The sequence below is a fragment of the Perkinsus marinus genome, assembly GCF_000006405.1.
Source record: "Perkinsus marinus ATCC 50983 genomic scaffold scf_1104296934654, whole genome shotgun sequence".
Classification (NCBI taxonomy): domain Eukaryota; phylum Perkinsozoa; order Perkinsida; family Perkinsidae; genus Perkinsus; species Perkinsus marinus.
This window is the reverse complement of record NW_003214682.1, coordinates 44492-66909: the sequence shown is the minus strand read 5'-3', so window position 1 is coordinate 66909 and position 22418 is coordinate 44492. Positions and strand designations below refer to the sequence as shown.

The 22418-nt window shown below is 41.6% G+C and overlaps 3 protein-coding genes and 4 non-coding genes across 7 annotated transcripts; 4 read left to right on the top strand and 3 right to left on the bottom strand.

Moving 5' to 3' along the window:
• Window positions 1-196: 196 nt before the first annotated feature.
• Pmar_PMAR017455 lies at window positions 197-269 on the top strand. The gene has a single exon. It is a non-coding gene; the product is annotated as a tRNA-Asn (tRNA).
• Window positions 270-424: 155 nt separating this feature from the next.
• Pmar_PMAR017454 lies at window positions 425-507 on the top strand. The gene has a single exon. It is a non-coding gene; the product is annotated as a tRNA-Tyr (tRNA).
• Window positions 508-728: 221 nt separating this feature from the next.
• On the bottom strand, window positions 729-3978 carry Pmar_PMAR017453 (hypothetical protein; the record flags this gene model as incomplete). Its single annotated transcript, XM_002784725.1, has 2 exons — window positions 729-2908; window positions 2955-3978. 2 exons carry the CDS (start codon window positions 3976-3978, stop codon window positions 729-731), a joined length of 3204 nt encoding a protein of 1067 aa, XP_002784771.1.
• A 296-nt stretch (window positions 3979-4274) lies between these two features.
• Window positions 4275-4357, top strand: Pmar_PMAR017452. Its single transcript has one exon. It is a non-coding gene; the product is annotated as a tRNA-Tyr (tRNA).
• A 728-nt stretch (window positions 4358-5085) lies between these two features.
• Window positions 5086-5158, top strand: Pmar_PMAR017451. The gene has a single exon. It is a non-coding gene; the product is annotated as a tRNA-Lys (tRNA).
• A 5573-nt stretch (window positions 5159-10731) lies between these two features.
• On the bottom strand, window positions 10732-12411 carry Pmar_PMAR017450 (hypothetical protein; the record flags this gene model as incomplete). Its single annotated transcript, XM_002784724.1, has 4 exons — window positions 10732-10740; window positions 10878-10966; window positions 11415-11544; window positions 12406-12411. The coding sequence occupies 4 exons, from the start codon at window positions 12409-12411 to the stop codon at window positions 10732-10734; spliced, it is 234 nt and encodes a 77-aa protein (XP_002784770.1).
• A 772-nt stretch (window positions 12412-13183) lies between these two features.
• On the bottom strand, window positions 13184-21367 carry Pmar_PMAR017449 (hypothetical protein; the record flags this gene model as incomplete). Its single annotated transcript, XM_002784723.1, has 13 exons — window positions 13184-13222; window positions 13484-13622; window positions 13936-14054; window positions 15174-15260; window positions 15906-15982; window positions 17130-17212; window positions 17863-17972; window positions 18371-18451; window positions 18848-18959; window positions 19470-19617; window positions 19777-19849; window positions 21016-21171; window positions 21242-21367. The coding sequence occupies 13 exons, from the start codon at window positions 21365-21367 to the stop codon at window positions 13184-13186; spliced, it is 1350 nt and encodes a 449-aa protein (XP_002784769.1).
• Between the last annotated feature and the right edge of the window lie 1051 nt (window positions 21368-22418).

Genomic DNA, 22418 nt, shown 5'->3' with positions numbered 1-22418 from the left:
GGTTCGAGCCCCACGGTGGGTGTAGTTTATCAAATGAACTTTATGTTCACGGCCCATTAGCGCAGGGGGCAAAATTGTCAATTTGAATATTATAGCATTCTGCTCCGGTGAGATGACCTAAGGTCATGACCGAAGGAAATTGACTCATGTGAGTCTTCAAGGAGAACAACTTGAGGAGTTGATGAAATATGTTGTTGCTCCGCTAGCTCAGTAGGCAGAGCGTGTGGCTGTTAACCACAAGGTCGGTGGTTCGAACCCATCGTGGAGCGCTTGATGAGATCACTTTTTGAATTCGAACACGTGTAGACGACTAATTCTCGCATTCACCGCGCTATACATGTAGCAAAGACGCACCAGTGGTGACTAAAATGAAATTCAAATGCTTTCGGGAAGCAGAGGATATCTCGGTGACATGCAAGGTTGACCGGCAATAGCTCAGTTGGTAGAGCGTCCGACTGTAGTGATAAAGTAATCGGATGGTCCCTGGTTCGATTCCGGGTTGCCGGAAGTATTTTATTTGATATTCCGGTTACCACGCGCTTACCACGCGCTTGGCGCGTGGTTCCCAGTCCTTCCTGCCTTCTTGCAATTCTCCTGTTTGCCCTTTCCGGGTTCCTTTCTCTCTCGTTCACGGACTAAACTCGACATTTCCTTTGGTTTATACTTCTACTACGTTGAAGGGTTCAAAGACGTCAAGAAAAAGTCTAATGGTAAAGTCCATCTCATCATCAACGTCTTCTGCGCTTTGCATTATATCGCTCGTAGCGAGCTAATTCTGCAGCTTTTCTCTCTGCTTCATACTCCTCCTTGACGATCGTAGGGTCCGCGTGCGGACAGTACAGGATCTGGTTGTGCTTCACAATATGCTCTCCACCACGACTTAAGTTGCATAGAGCGCACCTTCTCTCGCCCTTCGGCAGCTGCTGTGGTACCTCTAGCCCAAGCCTTGCTACCTCCAACTCAGCCCTCCTCCGACGTTCTCTTGCTAATCGTGCGGCGGCTCGGTCCTCCGACAGTGGAGATTCTTGTCGCTTCAGCTTGCGCCTTGGAGATCTTTGTCGACGAAGCTTCTCATTCTCTGCTTGGTCTGATACGAGCTGCATGGGATATATGGATGGAGCTGGCGGAAGATCTCCAGGTGCATCCTCGGTCCCACTTGTTGTTGGAGGGAACAGGGTCAACGAGGTTGGTACTTCAAGAACGCTCTCCAAGTCTCTAGCGATGTCTACGCCTTCTTGAGTGAAAGTACCGGTTGTCGCTGATTGATGGCACTTCGCCTGCATCTCCTTCATCCACTTTAAGGCACCTGCATAGGATACGGGGAGGAGGGGTTCCCATCCGGGTCGATCTTCTGCAATATCTCGAACGAGGTGGGTGTTGTACTCAACCAAAGCGCTTCGTACCACTTGTGCTGATAGACGTGTCACCGAAGTCGACTTGGCCCATATTTCGGTCCATAACTCGGTCATACGGTCGTTGAAGTCGGGTGTAACCTCCACCAGTGAACCACCAAGAGCACGCCTTCTGCCGACATCACGGTGTGACGTTCTTCTGAAGCTCGCCAACTCGCCTGTTGGTTGTGACCATTGAGAATCAACATCTGCCTTCTGAGCAACCGTCGTGCATAAGGATTCGATTTCCGGAAGGTGAGTAGGCCCGTTCGGTAGAGGTATTTGAGCATTTTCTCCAGTAATCATAGAAGACAGAGTGCTATCCAGTTTTAGTAGATCTTCTTCTCTCACACCTTGTGACAAATCCATTCCTATTAAAATGGGGTTGTCTGTGTCACATATGGGCTCCTCGACGTCGCTCAAGTCATCAGCATAGTTTACCATATCTCCTTCCACAGGTACCACATCATCATCTGGAGTAGGTTCTCCTTCAAGCTCCAATGCTATGACGTCGCCCATTGTAGCTCTGGCATACTCGAATCCCAACAGCAACTTCGTCGCTGCCTCAGGTGGTGCCAAGACGGCGTCGTCGTCTTCGCTAGGAGCAACCCCGCACGGTATGGCGTTTTTCCCCAAGGCCACCAATCGCCTTCTATTATAGTTGGCGATATGCCACGAGGCTCTAGCATCAAACACCTTAGTTCGGAAGTTCCGCATGGAGTAGAAGGCCCTGTCGAGGGTAGAATGCAGTGATTCTACCTTCGACGTCCCTCTTAGGGACTTGTACACTGGTAGTACTACACCAGTATTGCGGTAGTCCGCTTCGCCGACTTGAACGTAAGCGATGCCTTCATCAGCTACACAGCCATTGAGGATATGTACACACTGGTTCATCACAGCATTTTTGACTGCGTGGGTGATGAGTGGGTACGAAGGTGATGCCACGGTTACAGCCTCTGTCTTCATACCGACGGCCCTACACTGCTCCGCAGCGACCTTATCAAGGGCTATGTGAGCCTTCACCACTAGGAGCAACTTGGCACAAGTAGTCTTCGGATCGCCGATGGACCTTCTCACATATTTGGAGCGGTCTATCCTCTTCTGCTCGTCAGTGAGATTAAGGTTAGCTTTCGCCCTCACCTCCTCCAATCGTCTTGTATCCTCCTCAGAGTCCTGGAAGAGCGACTTGGAGATCTGTTTGAGGAATTGACGCCGTCGAGGATGCTCACTATTAGCCTCTCTACCGATACGTAGGATAAGATGCATCGCATCTAGCTTCTTGTTGAAGTTCTTCTCCCAGTCATATTGATGGGCTCTACTCTCCCGTTGTAGCTGCTCAGTCGATAGTTTGCCATTACAACATCCCGTATCGACATATAATAGTTTTGGTACATTAGGTCCGTGCCGTTGGACGAGCTCTTCCATTGCTGACTTCATCCATATCCTGCCAACGTCAGGGACGACATAATAGCCAAGTATCAAACCTCCGTCTCCCACAGCAGTCAGTGATTGTGTACCTACGTAAGTAGCTCCCGTCGTCCATATCAGCCAGTTAATGTGTACCTGCCTCTCCCTTAGTTACGTCTATCTTTGTGCGTTTCACGACTTTCCTCTGGTTGTCGATGGCGATGGCTGTTGTAGAGACTAGAGCTGCCTGCTCTCTCCTCAAATCGTCGCGATTTCGGTCATAGTCCACCAAGAAAGCCTGTAACAGTGCCGGTGATTTAGCGACATATTCCTCTGGGAAGGGAGGAAAAGGCTCGAAGCTACCAGCCAATTTAAGGGCCAGCTTGGCTGCCGCGGCGTTTTCGTACTCCCTCTTCCTCGTAACATACTCGGACCTTATGGTAGCCCTGATTTGTTCCTCGAGGACCTTAGCTGCCACACCCATACGGAGAGCCAGTATAAGCTTTTTACACACCGACATGGCGCTTCCCGACACGATGAAAGGGAAGGGTTGGAGTCTCTCAGTCAGAGTGGCGCGGTAAGATGGGTCGAAGGACAAGCAATGAGCCCCGCAACTTCTACATTTCAGGTCGATCCCGATAAGGTAGCATGGCCATCCTTGTCTGTACACCATCTTCGTCCGAGATACGGCGTTCGCACGCATTGAACTATCTTCGCATGATGGGCACGCCCCGCTTGTAGGACCATAGATGTAGAGGTCGATAAACCCCTTGCGAATTTGCCACCCTATCACATCTCTAACATCGGCTACAGTGAGACCTTCAGGCTTCCTCGGCATAGCAGCACTTAGCTCCTTGGACACTACCCGCTCCAGATTGGTCCCAGCGATACTAGCGACAGGACCAGCACCACCAATCGTCGCTTTGGTGTCGATCGAAGGCTCGGGTCTTTTGGTGTCGTCCTTGACCGTAGGGTGGTAACCACATTCACAGCCACGAACCTCCTTAGGTTTGAGGGGGTGGCTAGTCCCAAATGGACACTTGAGGATCTTCTGGAACTCGTCGTACCATTTAGAAGTCTTCGGCGGAGCACACCCTCGAGGCAAAGTCCTTGCCTTGGAGGCTGCGAAGTTGGTTAATGTTTTGCGCCATTCGGCGTCGGATTTGGCGTCCTTGGGCATTCGGGATATGATATACTGCCATGAAGCTCTCTTAATTACCAAGGTTACTAGTCCATACTATCGAACTCGAGCGTGACATCATGAGAGTACACGGATGAAACCGTTTTAGGCATTTTGCACGCGTGCGTTAGGCTCAATGCTACATACCTGAATCTGCCGTTCTTTGAACTGCCGGCACCTTACCCGCGACCGACGGTCGCCTTCTTTCCTCTCTCTTTTTCTTCCTTCTTTTTTTCCCTTTTCCTTCCTCCTTTTCCTTCTTTTCTTTTCCCCCTTTTTTTGCAGTCATTTTTCCCCCGGACCTAGCTCAGTTGGTAGAGCGTCCGACTGTAGTGAACTAGTCATCGGATGGTCCCTGGTTCGATTCCGGGTTGCCGGATTTTATCCATTGACATCGCTATTGTTACATTAAGAATTTTTATAGCAAGCTTCGACTCGAAACATCATCGGGAACATAGGAAAACGTGTCTCCTCGGCAAGCTTGCTTGAGCACTAGTGCAATACACGAAATCTACCACTTCACATCGACATCTAGACGCGCTGCTCAAATAAGTGAGCATGAATTTCCTCAGAGGTACGAGAAATATACTCCACCAGAGCATTTCGAAAACAGGGAACTACAGCGATATGGCATACGGTACTCTCTGGCAGTTACGAATGAATCTCTCAGCTTTTCCGAGTTCGAGACGCGCCGCGCAGTTTGCCGGATTCGAGAGTACTCGATAGCCCAGTTTCCACACGAACTAACAAATACAGAGAAACTCTCCTACTGCGAAGTTCTGGTGGCGCTTTACCATAACGATTACACGATACGGTATAGGCTCTACGAGTACTAGGTCAACAGATGGGGCGTCACAGAGTGGGATTAGAGTAGAGTTCAACTCTCTGCATTAATCGGTACACACATGGCTGGACTGCAAGATGCGAGATTCGGGTTCGTTACAATGTCAAAGCGCCATACGTCGATATGCGAGGTACGGCATCTATCGCCATTTCGCTATCACATAGGATTCATTCGGCACAAAATATACTGATGATAAACCCCTGCCTGCAACCCGAGAAATGAAGAACCTCGTAAGTCGCAGGAAGAACAACAATATCCAACTTGCCCGTCTAGCTCAGTCGGTAGAGCGCAAGGCTCTTAACCTTGTGGTCGTGGGTTCGAGCCCCACGGTGGGTGTAATTTATTCTGATACACAACTAGGATACCATTATGGCTCCGGGAGCCATAATGGAGAGCCGTGCTCTCCATCAAGGGCTCCCGTCCACTTAAGCAACTTCAACCACTTTTCTTATAAATTTTCAGCAATAATGAGGGCATTCACCGAGTGATAATATTTGTAACAATATCACTCACTGAGGCCTCTCAAGACTCACAAGCTCCAGGCATTCCTCCGTCACTAATATTTCCAATTCCGAGTGCTCAACCAACACCACCGCATTTGGCAGCAGCTCTTCTCGTGGGAGATGACAAATTCTGGCATGGACCTAAACTCGATCACATTTCTACTCCCAAGTTGAGTTCGGCACTCATTCACCTTAAATCCAGACTCTCTCCAGATTTCCACAACCCTGTAATCTCCCTTCAATGGAGCCCAGCTACACGATGGTAGATACGAAGCTCTATTGCCACACGCGATCAAATCGTACAGGTCGAACCTACAGTGATTTGCTCAAAATCAGTGCGGAAAATTCATGAAAATTCCGAGAAATTTTTGGGAATTATTTTCGGTTTCTGTGTACTTCTACCCAAAGTCGTAGGGAATTCTTGAGCTCAGCTGAGGGAGGCAAACATATATTCCAATACTGCTCAGAATCGCAGCTTCCATAGTTACACCTACGCATCTTCCACATGCACTCCTTGCAGAGAGCTAACTTTTTCTCTTATTTCTGAGCGAAGCGAAACCGCGCCAATCTCAATGAGAATCGCATCAGAGCTATCTGAAACACCAACTACAGTCCGTTTGTTCTCCTCAATTCAGCTGAGGTGTCTCACTGCACAATAAAAATTGCCACACGACTTCGGGCACAAGTGCATAAAACCAACGAGAATTTCCCAAAATTTTCTCAGAATTGTCACCAACATACCTAGTTGGACACTATGTACATATTCTTCCACACTGCAGCCCCCACTTGACGGCAATGAGAATCAAACAAATCATCGACCAACAACAGAAATCCACGAGCATGCCGCGCTCTCCCTTGCGAAAAAAAGAGTGACATACAGCTGTAGGAAATTATCATCATCTCGATCACTCCCAACCTACCTGCTCGCGCGTCTCTCGGGATCAACACACATACGGGAGCGCCAAGATCAAGATGTACATCTATGCCGCGATGATCATAATCACCACGCGCCAGGTCTCTAGCCTACCGACACGAATAACACTATATATCATCATGGAAAATATGAGCCATGATGATGGCAGATATCAACAACGCATTCGTGAGTATCGGCATAGAATCACATGATTAATGTGATATTGTTACTATCATCAAATCTCACATATACGAGGAGTGTTGCCCCGGAATAACATCCTATACCATACAAGTACCACACAATGGGGAGCAACGATGTAGCAAATAATCTTCCCAAACTCAATCGATTCAATTTCGTCGGAATAAGTCTCACACCCCGTTTTACGTGAAGTGACGACGTAAAACTCCGTGAAAAACGCGATATTCGCGCTGATACGCAGTAGTCGTCAAATATGTTTTTCATATCACTAGAGTCAAAAAACTCCAATAATATCATTGGGAGTTTCATCCGTGGAGCTACGCGCGATTTCCCTTCCTGAAGTTGAAGCCATGAAACCGGTCCGATTATCGGTGGACCTCCACGGTTGCTACCAGGAATACTATCTAATTATCTCTATTGTAGTGTACAGACGCGCTATCATCATGTAACTGTATCTACCTATCCTCACCTATCGGGGAAATATAAATTCTACTTTCATTCTCAATTTTACGCCAGAACTCCGACCATGGCAGCGATCGGTTCGAGCCTCTCCCCAACGATCGTGGTGAGAAGGAGCGACAGATCTGATGGTCCTGGGTAGCTCATGGCGAGCATTACTCGATGAGAGTCAACAACATGTATTGTTACTATCAACTCTGGCAACTATACTCATCTTTCTACAGTTGACCAGGCCAGCGATATTCAATCAACTATCACATCATTTCAACTCAGTTTCCACTACCCTAATTCTCAAATTCTCTGTGTTAATTTCAAACTACCGATAAATTTTGGAAAACTCCCAACTCGATTAAGGCGATCTGTTCAAGTACTGTGATGTCTCCTTCTATGCGATCGCTCCGAGATACGCTAAATAGTGATAAACTAATCTAAGAAATAATAATCTAATAGACTGCTCAAGATTTACGCCTTGACAAAATCTGTGGATGACCGACTAACACGCTTTCCGCATGCAATGGGGGTCACATATCATCATGAATCATAAGTTTCTTATCTATTTCGTCGAGTAACTGTCATCGGTCGAGTGCTCAAGGAACTAGCACGGTTGAGAGCGGTGAGAATCGCGCTTCTCTGAATATCTTTGAAACGGTTACGAGTATCACCTATTACTCTTGACATAGTATCTGTTATGTAACTGGGCATCGATTGCTTCAATTGCCGAGGGAGACTGTCTTTGTCGGGAAAGGAATCGAAAATTCCGTGATTTACTCAAGAAAATGGCACGCGGCATTCAGAGTTCGTCTATCACTATATCGAGTTAACCATCCATAGCCTCACAAGTGTACTCACCAACTGCAATCCGTCCTTCACCATTTTCTGTATTCGATCACTCGCCGATTCAACGAGTGCCTCCTTACGCGCGTCACCCGATCTAGACCTCAGCTGTAGTTCTACTGCTAGTACTGCTATCACTTCAGGAATAACAACCTAACAAAAAAATAAACGATCATTTTCGTCGTTGCTTTTCCTCAGCTAAGCTCAGAAGTTTTCCCACTAATACATACGACTTCGGCGAGTATACAGAAACCAATAATTTTGAATATATGTAAATTTCCCCACAACTCACCAGTTTAGCCCGACCACATGTAAACGCTCGCACAGTTACATCGGGCATATCCTCGCGTTTACACTGAGCCATCCCAAATCTCATAAAAACATCACTTCTCGTCGTACTCGACCTTTCATTTCCTTCAATTTCAAAAACCTAAATTGAATTTCGCTGCCTACATACATATTTCACGTATTAAGATTGCGTATTAGTTTACGTTTTAGTTTTTTTAGATTACGTATCACAGTATTAGGATTACTCACACTCATAGTTTTATTTTTTCATATCACCAGGGTGAAACTCCAGTGAATCGATTCAGTTTTAGATACATCATACTATACAAATCTATCTCGTCACAAGAGACAACTCACAGTGTTAAAATTGATATTTCTTTTTTCCTCCAGCACTCTATTTAGTGTCGTTGTTAATACTGGTTTCATACACCCCATGGACACTGACCAACTACGGTCAGTCATCGTATCACTCAATACTCTCAACCTTTTACAATCTGAAATAATAAAATAACTCCGCAAACACTACAATGCTACAGCAGAATTATTTTCCTCTGTGAAATCACATTTAGTTCATTTCGAAGTGCACAAAAACTCCAATTAGGAAAGCACCACAACTGTAACACTAAAGAAACCACTGCTACACGAAATCATAGGAAGATTTGCAAACAGTCTATATTCCCAAAAACATGAAATCGATCGCTCCGCTGTATGCATAGATTCAACGCCCAACAAGACTATAATAATATATATACAATCAACAGATTCAAATAAGATATACACCGAAAATGAAATAAATAATATATTACCAACATGGAATAAATAGTAAATCACTATTTACCCCATTACTATTAGTGATATAACTTATTACACAAAAGATACACGATGAATATTACATTGGAGTTTCTTGACCCTAGTGATATGAAAAACACTAGCGAAAAACATATTGCACGACTACTACATAATGTGAATATCGCGTTTTTCATCGAGTTTTACGACGCCACTTCACGTAAAACGGGTGATCGTGAAACTCCATTAGTAAAATATCATACCATAATAATCTCTTTCAGTTTACTGCACCGAAGATTTGCGAACAGTTAATTTTCCAACAAACATAACATTCATCGCTCCGCTGTACGCATAGTTTCAACGCCCAACGCTTAATACTTGTGTTTGCGTTGCGATATCATTAACCGGATCATCAGTTCACGAATAGTATATCTATTATTATATTATGAGTATTATTATGAGCATATGACTATATTATGAGTAGCTCTATTAATGAAAATGAGCATCACTATCCTTTCCTTATGATACTCGTTGGGGTTCTCGAAGAACTACGTTTGTTCATGTGAAATTCTCATGATATTCAATTCATACCACAACTCACTCTAATAAACTTACTCATCACAAACACCTCGTCCCCTCCTTCGCGATCAAATCTAACTCTGACTTCACTATTATTCAAATCCAACTCTAGTGTAAAGTCAACTGTCCATGATGACAACGATAATCCTTCGCCAACCTGATCAGTGGAGTTTCACCACCCTAGTGATATATACATATTCCACGACTACTGCATATCACCGCGAATATCGCGCTCTCACCGACATAAAAACGCGGTGTATATACGGTGAGTAACACCGTGTTATATACGTATATTCGGTGTATATACCTTGTATTTAGATATAAGGTGTATATGCGGTGTCTCGCGGTGAATATTGGCGTTCGCCACTTTACATAAAACAGTTCGTGAAACTCCGTTGAGCAACTGATCTCATCAAAGCACTTCATCGAAAACACCTTTCGAGGTTTCCATTACTAACCAATGTTGGAGTAGGAATGTATGTAATCGCTTTCCTCAGCTGATCATAGGAGTTTAGGGGTTGAAATTTACACAATAAAGGAGAATTTCCTCTCAAAATTTTTCATATTGTCATCACCAACACATGTAGTTGCCCCCTCCCCACACTTCTTTAGATTTCATCATGAGGAGTTTATTCTTTCCTACAAAAATTCTGAAATTAAATATTTTACTTTCGGGCTGAAACTCCAACAAACCTCTTATGAAGAGAAGACTAGTATATTCACGCAAGTGTTTCCCGAATATTGCATCTACGCCACTTCGTAAAACGGATCGTTAAACTCCACTTTAGTGACATAGTCTATGAATTCATACTCAGAATTGCGGAGCGAGCCAAGCGAGCGGAGCATATACCGCAACAACAGGCACTTTCGCGTTGTGCGTGCGTGCAGAATTATTCTGGCTTAACTACGGAGCGTGGGAGGCTAGCAGATAGGTCAAACGACTCCTCTATATGCGGAGGTGTTGGGAAAAATCGGAAAACTCGATTATGCGAACAGCTCGAAGAGATATGCACGAAAAACTTTAATGATGGAGAAGTGTCCTACCCGGGGATCGACCCGGGCTGGACCTATGTAAAATTCATTGATTGAGTCCATGGACGTGGACTCAGTGAGCTCCGCCCCTTCGACACGAAGGCCTAGTACTAATTTGTTCTCATCTGTGCGTTTCCAGATTCATCACTATAATCTTGCTAAATATGATATTTAGCAAGATTACAGTGATGAATGTGGAAATATTGATATTTAAAATATCCCCCTCCCCCTTGGTGAGGTAACATTCCTTACATTCCTCGTAAGAACAACATATGATAATCGTTATCTTATAATTTCCCGTCGCGAAATTCCAATTCTTAAAAGTCCTATCTCCATAATTAACTACAATTTTCGGTTAATTTTTACCAATTTTTCCTCAGCTATCCATAAAAAATCTTCCGAAAATCGATTTCCAAGATTAAAATATCAACAAAAATTTTTTCTCCAAAAACACAATTCTTACCTTATCGCGACACTCCACAACGTCATCGCCCAACATTTCCCGCAGTTCTTCAACCGCGCGTCCTCCAGAAATCAATCTATTCGTTGCACCTACATGTTCGCTCTCCTCACCAACTAAGCTTCACACTAATATACGAATTTATATATGAATTCGGGTAGAAGCAAACAAGAAGGATTTTTAATATTGTCATCACCAACACATGTAGTTGACCATGTGCTTATCCCCCCACACACTTTTTGTTATTATTAAGAATTATTGAACTTTCTCCACCCTAGTGATATAAAAAACACTAGTGAAAAACAGTAGTGGGAATATCGCGTTTTTCACAGAGTTTTACGACGCCACTCCTCGTAAAACTCCATGGAGTGATCAATAAAATTTCAATTTTTCCGCTCCATATTTCTTATCACCATTTGCTTTCCACCATTAAAACATATTTTTTTCGAAAAATTTCCTCATTAAATTTTCACATTGTCATCACCAACACATGTGGTGCATATTTCCCCCACACACTGTTGGCTACCATCACAAACTCACTCGTATTGTCATATAAAGACTCCTTATTCTTCCTAGGACTGACGACTCTGATTATATTTTTCATAATTCCTCCACCGGAATCTCTCTCAACATTAACTTCTCGTAAGTTCATCAACGCATTCAGTCTAACCTGAAAAAAAAAGAGAAAGCTATAGAATATGGAGTTTCACCACCCTAGTGATATGAAAAACACTAGTGAGAAACATATTTCACGACTACTACAGGCTGCGAATATCGCGTTTTTCACCGAGTTTTACACCACTTCTTTAAAACGGGTGAAACTCCTATGCATAAAAGTCATAAAATCTTTTAGTATTTTAGTTAGCAGCCTTAGACTTAGATTAAAGCCTTTTAGAAAGTCATAAAATCAGCGAGGAAAATATGAAACTACATGTGTTGATGACAATATGAAAATTTTCTGTACACTTTATGTTTACAATTGTATAATTAGTGCGGAAACTCTTGAGCTCAACTGAGGAGTGCAAACAAACATTCCAACACTGTAGTTTCACCCTAGTGATATGAAAAAAAAACACCACAGCATTTACGGGTATGTTTTTAAAAAGGCTAGCTATCATATTAAAATTTTGGGAACTTAGTTAAAATCAGTCGGTAAAAGATTAAAAAAAGGGTATTTTTTTTAAAAAGTGGTAAAATTATTAAAAATTCGGGTAAAATAGTAAAATGACCTGGAAATGCTGTAGTAAAAACATACTTCACAGCCACTGCATATCACCGCGAATATCGCGAGTTTTTCACCGAGTTTTACGACCCCACTTCACGCAAAACAAATCGTGAAACTCCATTAATATACCATATATCGTTATTTACATATATTTAGAGGACATCTATTAATATTGGAGTTTCTTCACCCTAGTGATATGAAAAACACTAGTGAAAAACATATTTCACGTCTACTACTGCATAGCGCAAATTTCGAGTTTTTCACCAAGTATTACGCCACTTCACAGAAAACGGGTTGTGAACTTACTCCCATTATGTAGTCCAGATGATACTCATTCTCAAATTCATTGACTTTTTCTTCCAATTTCAGCAGCTCCTTCTGAGACACACAATCAACACTGCTTGTGGTAGAGGACTACGGGTGGAAAACTCCAGGGAAAAGAAAACGGAAAAAATTCGGTATAGAAAAAATATCTGAAATTTCATGCGTACTTCAAACAGTACCGAGAATTCACACAGTATTGCCTGAACTGTGCTACCGAAAACTCCAGAGGAAGGAGACGAAAAAACACGGTACAGAGAAAAAATCTAAAATTTCATGCGTACTTCAAACAGTACCGAAAATTCACACAGTATTGCATGAACTGTGCTGAAGTTGTGCTAAATTCAGCGAATTCTGCTAAGTTGATATCACTTGAAGACACAGACTGTCCCCACGAGTCGTGACGTATCGAGGTATGTATCCCCTTCGAGCATGCTTCCAATTCTTCGAAGAAATGACGCCTCTTTTCGTGAACCGGATTTTACATTTTTTATTGCAATTGCAGTTTAAAACTATGAGCGCTCTTTTTACGCCTAGTAAAAATCATTCTTCATAGTTTTCTTATAATTGTGATGTAGCTGTGTATGTGCTAGGGTCAAGCTAATATAACTTGCATTGTCATTTCACATTATAGCAGATATTGCTTTTCTTCCTGCGTTAGATAAGATAGTGAAGTTTCACTCAAGTGTGAAATGTATAGTATTCGGGCTTCGAATACTTTTTTTGTTTTTCTCTATCACAAGTGTCGTGATAGAGAAAAACACTAGTGGAAATCATATTTCACTGAGACTACTGCATAGCTCTGCAAATATCGCGTTTCTCACCAAGTTTTACGCCGCTCCACGTAAAACGGGTCGTGAAACTCCAGTGTTTTCCAACTAGGAAGATATTGGAAAACCCTCATAAAGATCACTAGAATTCGATGAACTCAATTTGAAATTTCCAAAATAAAATTTCGTCCCCATAAATTGAAATTTCCAACTATTAGGCAAATTCTGGTATCACAACTGTACGTTGTATTCTCGACAAAAACACCAAACTCCATGAGCGGAGCGAAGCTCACATTTCCACTGCCATTCGAATCTGCCAATATACCAATCTTAGTGGTCCACGCTACTGCATACTCCTTTTCCTCATCAGCCGACCCATGCAGGTCTTTATCACGATAGTAAATCGCATAATAAAAATTACCGTAAATATATCTGATCACATTGCAAATCTCGCTCGCCCCAAATCGATCAAACTAGGTCATCATTGAAATTACATCAGTATACGTGTTGGAATATATATTTGATTTCCTCAGCTGAGCTCAGGACTTGGGGGAAATACAAATATACAAAAACCAACGAGAATTTCCCGAAAATTTTCTCAGAATTCTTCTTAATTGTCACCAACAAATGTAGTTGACCATTTGTATTCTTTCCCACACTGATCGGAGACACTATAATAGCATATAATCATCATAATATGTCCAAAAAAATTACACATATGACAGAAAATAGTTACAATACTTACATATGATAGTGAATAATCTCAGACAGGTCCATCAGTTGATCATAGGCAAATCGAAACTCAGCCTCGGGGAACTTGAAACCGACGTAAATTGCAGGAAGTACGGTAGACACGCCCGGGTCCTGAAAAACGTGACACGAAAAACATTAGTGAAAAACACATTTCACATTTCGCTTCGCGAAAAACGCATGTGAGCAATGAACAACGAGTGATATAACATATTAATGATAAACGAAAATTTGTAAATAATGCTCACATACCACGTTTCACGTGATATGGTGTAATTCGTCAATTCAATTCACATCGCGAGTATCGCGTTTTCCACACAGAGTATTATGCCACTTCACGTAAAACTCCAATGCTAAGCTCACTAGTAACACGAGCTATGATTGCAAGACTCCTTATCTACGCCATAAAAGAATACATCATAATTTGCCCTACGCGTAGTTTTTCTCGAAAAAATATGACTTTTTGAAGCTTGAGAAATTTCATTCATCTACCATGTATAGAAAGTCAGTGCAGTTAGACATTCCCTCAGATTACTATCGATGACGGCAAAAGCACAGCAAAAAGTATCAACATGTTTGCTTTCCTCATCACAGGAGTTTCCAAAGCTAACTATACCAGTTCATATACAAAAATCAGAAACCAACGACAATTTCCCAAATTGCCATCACCAACACATGTAGTTGACCACATACATATTTCACCCCATTGAAAATCGTAATAATCAACTTTAACTACTGCGTCATGACACTGGAGGAATAAATAAAATCTAACCTTACAACACTTCTCATATCACCAACGACTATCGCAGCTTGTACCAAGTCTCAGCCAATGATATCAATGGAAGTGAAATAACACAAAATGAAAATATGTGTGTGTGTGTGAGTTTGAGGTCCAACGCTTACGACAAGTCGGGGCGAAAGATATGGAAAAGGAGGGGGAAAAGAGAAAAAAATAAGAGAAAAAAGGGAGGAAAAAGGGATAAAAAAGGAGAAAAAAGAAAAGAGAGAAAGGAGAAGAATGTGTGTGTGAGTGATTTTAAAATCAAATGCCTATTACGGCAACACGGCTCAGCTAGAATCGCATCGATGCACATCAGCCCTCGAGGGATCAGCTCTAGCCGTGTTTAAATTGTCTACTGTCATCATCGGCGAGATAACCTCTGCCAATGCCAATGTACTTCCTCTCAAAATGAGAACACATATATCAGTATATAGTTCACTATCTCAACTCACATTAGATTGATTATTTCCCATTCCACTGGGAATCCAATCTTCATCATGGGGTGAATAACACTCATTTAGTCCAACCCTCACAGGCACCTATACTCAGATAATCAACCAGGGAAACCTATAATGTTCCCGGCTAGGAACACATTCTTTAATCAGTTTCCCCGATGTAAATGTCATCATCATATTAGTAACATCATTTTCCCCATTGTTATCAAACCCTAGAGAGACGTTATTTCTCAGAGCTACTTAGGTTCCTGTACTTTCTCAAAAAATGATAATAAATATTTCCCCACTAACCTTAGTAGTTATAATACGTAATTCGCAATAAACAAGTATATAAACGATGTAAATATTGTTATGATAACAGTAACCTTTCGAGACTATGATAGCGACAAGTTGTTCACTATCAATGGAGTTTCACAACCCGTTTTACGTTAAGTGGCGTAATACTCTGTGAAAAACGCAATATTAGCGGCCTGTAGTAGTCGTGAAATATATTTTCCACTAGTGTTTTTCATATAACTAGGGTCAAGAAATTCCATTAATCTCGGAATAGAAAAAACGCACATGTGCATATCAAGTTAACATACATTGGAGTTTCACCCGTGATATGAACATTTCTCAGGACTACTGCATATCACCGCAAATATCGCGAGTTTTTTACAGAGTATAACGCCACTCCACGTAAAACGGGTCACGAAATTCCACTGAGAACAATCCAATTTTCCCACTAACCTTAGTAGTAATAATACGTAGTTCGCCATCAACAGGTTGGAGTAAATAAGATTCGTATCGAATCACACGCTGTAAATCTGAAACAATAAGATCTGGTAAGAACATGAGCAGCCACATGTGTTGTAATCTTTATAAAATTTTGGAAAATTCTTAATGATTTTTCTACACTTCTACTCGAATTCGTACGTAAATTTCTATAATAAGCTTTGAAAACTGCTGAGCTCAGCTGAGGAAAGCAAACACATATATCTACGTAAGTCCAAATTACGGCAATACAGTGTGTGCGAATTTGATATGCATATGTGAGTTTTCTATTCCGGGATTAATAATAGTGAACAACTTGTCGCTATCATAGTCTCGAAAGGTTACCATAATTACATCACATGTTCATAGCAATGTTTACATTTGTTTATATTATGCAAATGTGAAGAATGTGAGTTTTCTATTCCGGGATTAATGATAGTGAACAACTTGTCGCTATCATAGTCTCGAAAGGTTACCATAATTACATCACATGTTCATAGCAATGTTTACATTTGTTTATATTATGCAAATGTGAAGAATGTGTGTTTTATATTCCGGGATTAATAATAGTGAGCAACTTGTCGCTATCATAGTCTCGAAAGGTTACCATAATAACATCACATATTCATAGCAATGTTCATGTGACATACTCTAACATCGATTCTCAGGAAAAACCACAAATCTTTCAAATTTCCATATCCAATTCACACACACTGTCTGTTACATCATCCGAATAATTGTCGCAATTTTTTTCAAAAAAAATTCTTGTTTTTTTTGAAAAAAAAAGAGACAACACCACCGAAAAAAAACCATCACGGGAAAAGTCAACTACCATAAAAACAAACTAAAACACTCTCGTGAGTGCCAAACTAAACAATTCCCAACAGTGTTGGAGTAGGAATATATGTTCGCTTCCCTCAGCTGAGCTCAAAACTTTCCAGAGCTAATTATAAAAATTAGGGTAACCAACAATAATCTACTCTCAATTTTCAGATTGTCATGTAGCTAACCATGTGAATAACATGCACTGCACAATTTCTCAGAGGTCGGAAAGGTAAATTTCAATTGGAGAAACCGACACTGGTGTTTCACTCTAGTGAACACTGGTGAAAAACATATTTCACAAAATCACTGCAAACCGCGAGTATCGCGTTTTTCACTTGACATTAAACGCGTGAAACTCCACTAATATCCTCTCACATTCAAAAGCCTTCTTGTGGTGCTCATCCGGTGACACCGGAAACGGTGATGACTTAGGCTCTATAGGGTAGGAGTCCAAATATCTGATCTCAACTGTTACAGGGAAAAACAGAAACACACGATAGATTTGGAGGAGATAAAGTTTCCACAAAAATAAAATTGAGAAAAAACCGGGGAGAAATTTCAAAGATCTACAGTGAAGAGTAAACGAACAAAATACCAGAATAAAAAAACACACAGTAAAACAAGTACAAACCGGAAAAATGAAAAATTTTCAACAGAAAATGCAAAGAAGTGAACAATTCATTTGACAAGTTGTAATATTAATTATTGACAATGGAGTTTCACGATCACCCGTTACGTGAAGTGGCGTCGTAAAACTCGGTGAAAAACGCGGTGATATGTAGTAGTTGTGAAATCTATTTCTCGCTAGGGTGAGCCTCCATGCACCAAATTTAATGAAGTTTCACCCCTGATGTGAAAAATTTGATGAAAAACACAAGTGAAAAACATATCTCACAATTCACTTCGCGGAGAACAATTGCATTATCGATCGCGGAAACATACACGTTGTAAATTTGCATAGATTTTCACACCACTTCACGTTAAACGGATGAAACTCCAACAATATGAAAAAAGGTGAGAACACAGGAAAATGAATACCACCGGGAGAAAACGGAAAATTCTCCACGAAAAAAAAATGCGAAAAAATAAAAGATTTTTTCCGCCTTACATGCCAAACTGCTGTACTTCAGCAACTTTACAAGACACGTTTTGTTTGCCAGCGACGGTCGGATGTGACGAAAAGTTGGTACGAGATGACGATAAACTTGCATGCTTCACCTGAATCATAGAATGCAGTGTTCGACGAATATATATGTTGTTCGCTTTCCTCAGCTGATATCGGGAATTTCCAAATTTACGGTAAAAGTATACGAAATTTCCCAAACATTCTTACACATCACCAACGATTTTCGCGGAGCGAAAATTGTCAAAAATTTCACCGATTACAATATGGACTGAGTTCCTCATCAGCGTTTTTACACGAGTTAAAACAGCGGAGAAATCATACTAGGTAGAACTACACGATAAATCGCCGATTAGTGGGAACACTTTTCGGGATATTCCATATTTCATTGTGGATACTTCGCGAAGTCATTTGGCATCAGCTCACATTTCGACCTCTCTCATCAGCGTTTTTACACGAGTTAAAACGTTCGACTATTCCGATGTGATCTCACCTGCGCTCCAAAGACGACTTTCCTGCTAATTCCACAACTGTGAGTATCCTCCAAAACAAGATGGACATTCTTTATTTTCACCTGATCAAAATGTGTAGTCTAAACTGAGGAAAAATTTCCGAAAATTTTATAAATTATATTTTCAAAATCGATCATCTGATCGATTTCCGAACACATATCACATTTCCAGAACAATGTAAAACACACTAGATAATAAAAAGTAGAGTTCGGGAAAAGTGTGGGAACATATGTTTCCACGCGACAATACCAATCAAAAAATGTTACTCGTTCACTGTTGGAGGAATATATCTTTGCTTTCCTCAACTGAGCTCGTAAGTTTCCTCACTAATTATGAAAATTTTCGCTAGAAGTATACAAAACCCAGTGATAATTTCCCGAAATTTCCACATTTTTACCAACACATGAAATGGTTGACCGCGTGCATACACCCCTCCCCAACACTGCTCGAAAGGTCACCTCTAAGCTCGCCAATAAACTCGCTGATATCCTCCACATAAGGGACTTGGGCTTGTCGTGTTGCTGCGAAAGGTTAATGAAATCGTGAACTTCAAGCGACTTCCTTTTATATCTAAACTACAACAATGGAGTTTCACGATCACCCGAGTTTTACGTGAAGTGGCGGCGTAAAACTCGGTGAAAAACGCGATACTCGCGGCCTGTAGTAGTCGTAAAATATGTCTTTCATATCACTAGGGTGAACAAACTCCAATAATACTACTCAAGTGAAACCAACGACTATGAATGGTTCGGAAGGGCGGGAAAATATGCACATGTGTCGGTGACGATATGAAAATTCTGAGAAAATTATGGAAAAAAAATTTTTGCCTGTTTCTGAACACTTCTACCCGAATTCGTATATGATTAGCTTTGAAACCTCCTGAGCTCAACTGAGGAGAACAAAAGTATATTCCTCCAACACTGCTCATTCGACGTTAACAAAATCATTAATATTAATATGATTGACATAATACCAACACTGACAAAACTCACATAATATTGAAATTTTACCCGCTTTTCGCGATGGAAAATGTGTTTTTCATATCACGGCTGAAACTCCATCATTTAACCGAAATCTTACTCTTCCTTTAATTGAATCTCCTTCTGTTCATCCCATTCAGCGGCCGACTCTGTTTTAAGTACAATGATAACGTCCTCGATAGTCACTACGGTAGGCTTGCTCGCGAGAGATCTCCACGGTATTGAGATTCCCAGTACTCGAACATAACCTGAATTATACTAACTTATCTCAACGAGAAGGTATATTTATCACGTTTAGAATTTTCAGAGAGATCCGAAGCAACTCGTCTACAGAAAATACATTCCCTTAAAACACTTCCCACTGTGAAACGTGAAATCTTCTCCGGAAATTCGCGACAGTGTCTCACCTATAGCCACAGTAATAGGCAACGAAAGGAAGTCGAATATATCTTCTTTTAATTTCAAGTCGAACAACGATACCTGAACATAGGAAGTCAAAACTCAACCAGTATCAAAAGTAGTATTAATGTAAGGTACCTCCCAACATTTTCGTGATATGAGAGTTCATCTATTTCCTATATTCTTGCTAACGTCGCTAGTAGAAAAAACGATAAAAAACGTATTCTCGGCAGTGTTGGAGTATGTGTGTTGATTTCCTCAGCTCGGTTCGAGGAAGTTTACTCACTAATTACTAGACACAAACATACACATGGATGTACGGAAATCGACCAGAAGGTGCATATATGTGGTGCTGTATATATGTGGCCGTGCATATATGTGGTGGTGCATATATTTGGTGTATATATATGTGGTCGTGCATATATGTGGTCGTGCATATGTGTGGCCGTGCATATATGTGGTGGTGGACATATGTGGTGGTGTATATCTGTGGTCGTGCATATATGTGGTGGTGGACATATGTGGTGGTGGACATATGTGGTGGTGTATATATGTGGTCGTGCATATATGTGGTCGAGCATATATGTGGTCGTGCATATATGTGGTGGTGTATATATGTGGTCGTGCATATATGTGGTGGTGCATAAATGTGGTAGTGGACATATGTGGTGGTGTATATATGTGGTCGTGCATATATGTGGTGGTGTATATATATGTGGTGGTGGTGGTGTATATTCACTTCTGATTTCCTTATCTCTGATTGAATCCAATATATTCATCATCAGTAAACATTCTTATATGATTCTCTGTTGAGCTGCAATTGGGTAGGGGGATATAAAAACGATCAAGTTCGATTGTTTTCGGCAGTGTTGGAATATGTGTAAGACTTTCCTCATTCAGAAAGTGGGGCGGCTATGCCATCTCGAGATATGAATTAGTAAGACCAATTTTACCAAGTGGGGCGGCTATGCCATCCCGAGATATGACAAAGTAAGACCAATTTTACCAAGTGGGGCGGCTATGCCATCTCGAGATATGAATTAGTAAGACCAATTTTACCAAGTGGGGCGGCTATGCCATCCCGAGATATGACGAAGTAAGACCAATTTTACAAAGTGGGGCGGCTATGCCATCCCGAGATATGCCTTAGTAAAATATATTTTAGCAAATGAGGCAGCTATGCCATCCCAAGGCATGCCTCATTATCACCCCTAGTTGACCATATGCATATTCCCCTCCCTCCTTACCTCTCCCTTAGCCAATGATGCCTTCAACTGTTTACTATCGACATTCTCTACATAACCACTTAATAGGTCACGAAGGAAGGAGACAATATAGGAATTGGTGATAGACGATAGGAGACGAGTGAACATCCTCAAACACTTAGCGAACAGGTGTGGCGGCTAAGCCATCCCAAGATATGCCTCATTATCACCCCTAGTTGACCATATGCATATTCCCCTCCCTCCTTACCTCTCCCTTAGCCAATGATGCCTTCAACTGTTTACTATCGACATTCTCTACATAACCACTTAATAGGTCACGAAGGAAGGACACAATATAGGAATTGGTGATAGACGATAGGAGACGAGTGAACATCCTCAAACACTTAGCGAACAGGTGTGGCGGCTAAGCCATCCCAAGATATGCCTCATTATCACACCTAGTTCACCATATGCATATTCCCTCCCTTCGACCTCTCCCTTAGCCAATGATGCCTTTAACTGTTTACTATCGATATTGGAGTTGGTGCTAGACGATAGGAGACGAGCGAGCATATATGGAAGAGATATGGAGCCTAAGGTGGTGGGGCGGCTATGCCATCCCAATATATACCTAAATCCACTCAATTGCCTCGGACGAGGCAACTATGCCACTTGAAGGGGGGATTCAGTGCAATCAATTCTCTCAAGCGGGGCGGCTATGCCCATCCCTATGGGAAGATCAAATGGGGCAACTATGCCAATGGTATCATGCCACCCCAAGATATGCCTCACTACAATCAACCTCGCCAACCAGAGCAACACCAATTTCAAGAATCAATTTTTTGCCGTTGGTCAGATGGCCTGACTGAGACCAACCCTCCTCGATAGTAAACATGCTGACCCGATGGGAACACTGATAGTTAGACCAGAAATAATAGTAGAAATACAAATGTACCACTATGGAGTATTGCTATACTATACCATCATGGACCTTCAACACAGCGTCGAGAGAAAAGATCCTTGCTGATCCAATGAATTGACTATAACGCAAACACATCTAAAGTTCAGATTCAGATTCTGAATGATACAAACATCAACAGTAATCCAAACGCGCATTATGAACCCCATCCAGTCAGGCTAACTGATTCAAAATTGAAGTTATTCAATGCTACAAGGCGGCGGTCGACATAAAATCGGGAAACAATACCATGAGCAAATTTCAAGGAATAACATATTCGCTGAACACGTTATTTGATCAACCACTCGAAGCACTCGAAGTTTGTCAGGGGTCCATCGTTCCCAATCTCATTTCAATTCCACGGTAACCATTGAAACAAATGACATCTACAATACCCCTTTCGCTATCATAAATAAATCAACCCCGCGAATTCCACCTCGTCTAAAACTTGCCCTGTGTGAAATTCGCCTGGTGAAATTCTCGAAGT